This window comes from Calidris pugnax, unplaced genomic scaffold (assembly GCF_001431845.1).
Source record: "Calidris pugnax isolate Ruff unplaced genomic scaffold, ASM143184v1 scaffold1303, whole genome shotgun sequence".
NCBI classification, from domain to species: domain Eukaryota; kingdom Metazoa; phylum Chordata; class Aves; order Charadriiformes; family Scolopacidae; genus Calidris; species Calidris pugnax.
In genome coordinates, this window is record NW_015091872.1 from 17,607 (window position 1) to 19,866 (window position 2,260).

General features: G+C 43.7%; 1 protein-coding gene across 1 annotated transcript in view; it reads right to left on the reverse strand.

Annotated features, from left to right (window-relative positions):
• The window catches only part of LOC106900116 (structural maintenance of chromosomes protein 1A-like), an 18,868-nt gene extending 17,160 nt beyond the window's left edge, over positions 1–1,708 (reverse strand). Inside the window, exons 1-2 of the mRNA XM_014962099.1 lie at positions 1,444–1,708; positions 411–669 (exon numbers count right to left, since the gene is read on the reverse strand). Of these exons, the coding sequence (XP_014817585.1) occupies positions 411–669; positions 1,444–1,532 (348 nt within the window). The 5' untranslated portion in view covers positions 1,533–1,708. The remainder of the gene's footprint in view (positions 1–410; positions 670–1,443) is intronic.
• Positions 1,709–2,260: the final 552 nt, after the last annotated feature.

Consider the following 2,260-nt stretch of genomic DNA (forward strand, 5'->3'; position numbering starts at 1 on the left):
GTCACAGGAGACCCCCAGTAAGGATTTGGGGGGGCCATCCATATCCTACCCCCCCCAACCCCATTCCCAACCCAAGGAGGAGCCCCGTGAGGATTTGAGGGGGGGTCTCCCTCATTCCCCCTCCACAAGGGGAACCCCCAAACCCCCTGGGAGGATTTTGGGGGGCTCTTCTGCCCCCTGACCCCCCCGTCACTCCATTCCCCAGTCACAGGAGACCCCCGGTAAGGATTTGGGGGGGCCATCCATGTCCTACCCCCCCCAACCCCATTCCCAACCCATGGAGGAGACCCGTGAGGATTTGGGGGGGGGTCTCCCCCATTTCCCCTCCACAGAGGGAACCCCAAAACCACCCAGGAGGATTTGGGGGGGTCTCTTTTGCCCCCCTCCCCAAAACCTCAAGCCCCCTTTACCTGGTTCTCCTCCAAGGTCAAATCCCTCCCTTGGCTTTGACTTTCCTCTTCCATCCTCTCCTCGAATTCCTGCCGGGCTTTTTCCACCGAAATCATTTCTTTTTCCAGCTCGTCCATGTCCCCTTTGCGTTTTTTATACTGTTTCTGGGCGTTCTGCAAGGATTTTTTGGCCGCTTCTAATTTTTTAATTTTGTGGGAGGTGTTTTCCTTGGCCTTGATGTACTGGGGTCGCTTTTGGTTCAGCTCCGAGTCCTTCTCCCTGGGGAAAAAAAATAAAAATAAAATAAAATTTAAAAATATGACAATTTTGAGAGGTGGAAAAAAAAATAATCACAATTTTGAGACGTAAAAAAAATTTACAACTTTAAAGAGGTGGAAAAGCTCTTGGTTCCAAATCCTTTCCCCTGGTTAAAAAAAAATGTCACAATTTTGAGAGGTGGAAAAAAAAAAAACACCACCACAATTTTGAGATGTAAAAAAAATTTACAATTTTAAAGAGGTGGAAAAGCTCTTGCTTCCAAATCCTTTCCCCTGGTTAAAAAAAATAACAATTTTGAGGTGAAAAAAGCTCCAAATCTTATCCCCTAGTTTAAAAATTGACAATTTAAGAGGTGAAAAACCTCCCAATCCTTTTCCCTGATTAAAAAATAAAAATTTCGAGGTGACAAAAGCTCCGAATCCTTTCTTCTGGTTTAAAAAAGTGACAATTTTAAGAGATGAAAAACCTCTGAGTCCTTTTTCCTGATTAAAAAATAACAATTTTGAGGTAAAAAAAGCTCCTGGTTCTGAATCTTTTTCCCTGAACAAAAAAGTAACATTTTTGAGAGGTGAAAAATATCACAATTATCACAGAAAAAAAAACTTCCCAGCTCCGAATCCTTTTTCCTAGTTTAAAAAAAAAAACAACACAATTTTAAAAGGTAAAAAAAGCTGTGGGTTCCACATTCTTTTCCTTGATGAAAAAAATAACATTTTTAAGAGGTGAAAAAGCTCTCTGTGTAAATTTTTCTCCATTTCTTAGGGGCTTTCTTACTTTATTTCCTTCTCGATCTGTTGCTGCTCCCTCATCATCTTCCCCAGCTCCTTCTTGCGATCCTTGAGCTCGTCCTCCACCCGATCCATCCTTTTCTTGTCTTTATCGATTTCCCGGTTTTTCAAGCTCAACTCCTTGTTGAGCTTTTCGATTTCGGCTTCGTTGTGGTAAAGCTTAAAGAGCTGGAGCTGAACCTGGGCCCGAACCACTTCGTCCTTTAAACGCTGGTAACGATCGGCCTAAAAAAGAGGAAAAGAAAGGGGAGAGACCTAAAAACGGCGAAAATAAAGGAAGGGAGGCCTAAAACAGGCAGAAAGGCCTAAAACAGGTGTAAAATAAAGGGGGGAGGCACAAAAAAAAGGTGGAAAGGCCTCAAAAAGGCAGAAATAAAGAGGGGGGAGGCCTAAAAACAGCAGAAAGGCCTCAAAAAGGAGGAAAATAAAGGGGGGACGCCTCAAAAAGGAGGAAAATAAAGGGGGGACGCCTCAAAAAGGAGGAAAATAAAGGGGGGACGCCTCAAAAAGGAGGAAAATAAAGGGGGGACGCCTCAAAAAGGAGGAAAATAAAGGGGGGCAGGCCTTCCTGTGGCCCCTCAAAAAGGAAGAAAACAACAGGGGAGGCTAAAAAAGGCAGAAAGGTCTAAAACCGCAAAAAATAAAGGGAGGAGGCCTCAAAAAGGAGCAAAATAAAAGGGGGGACGCCTCAAAAAAAGTGAAAAACAAAGGGGGGACACCTCAAAAAGGCAGAAAGGTCTAAAAAAGATAGAAAATAAATGGAGTTAGGCCTCAAAAAGGTGGAAAATAAAGGGGGAGGCCTC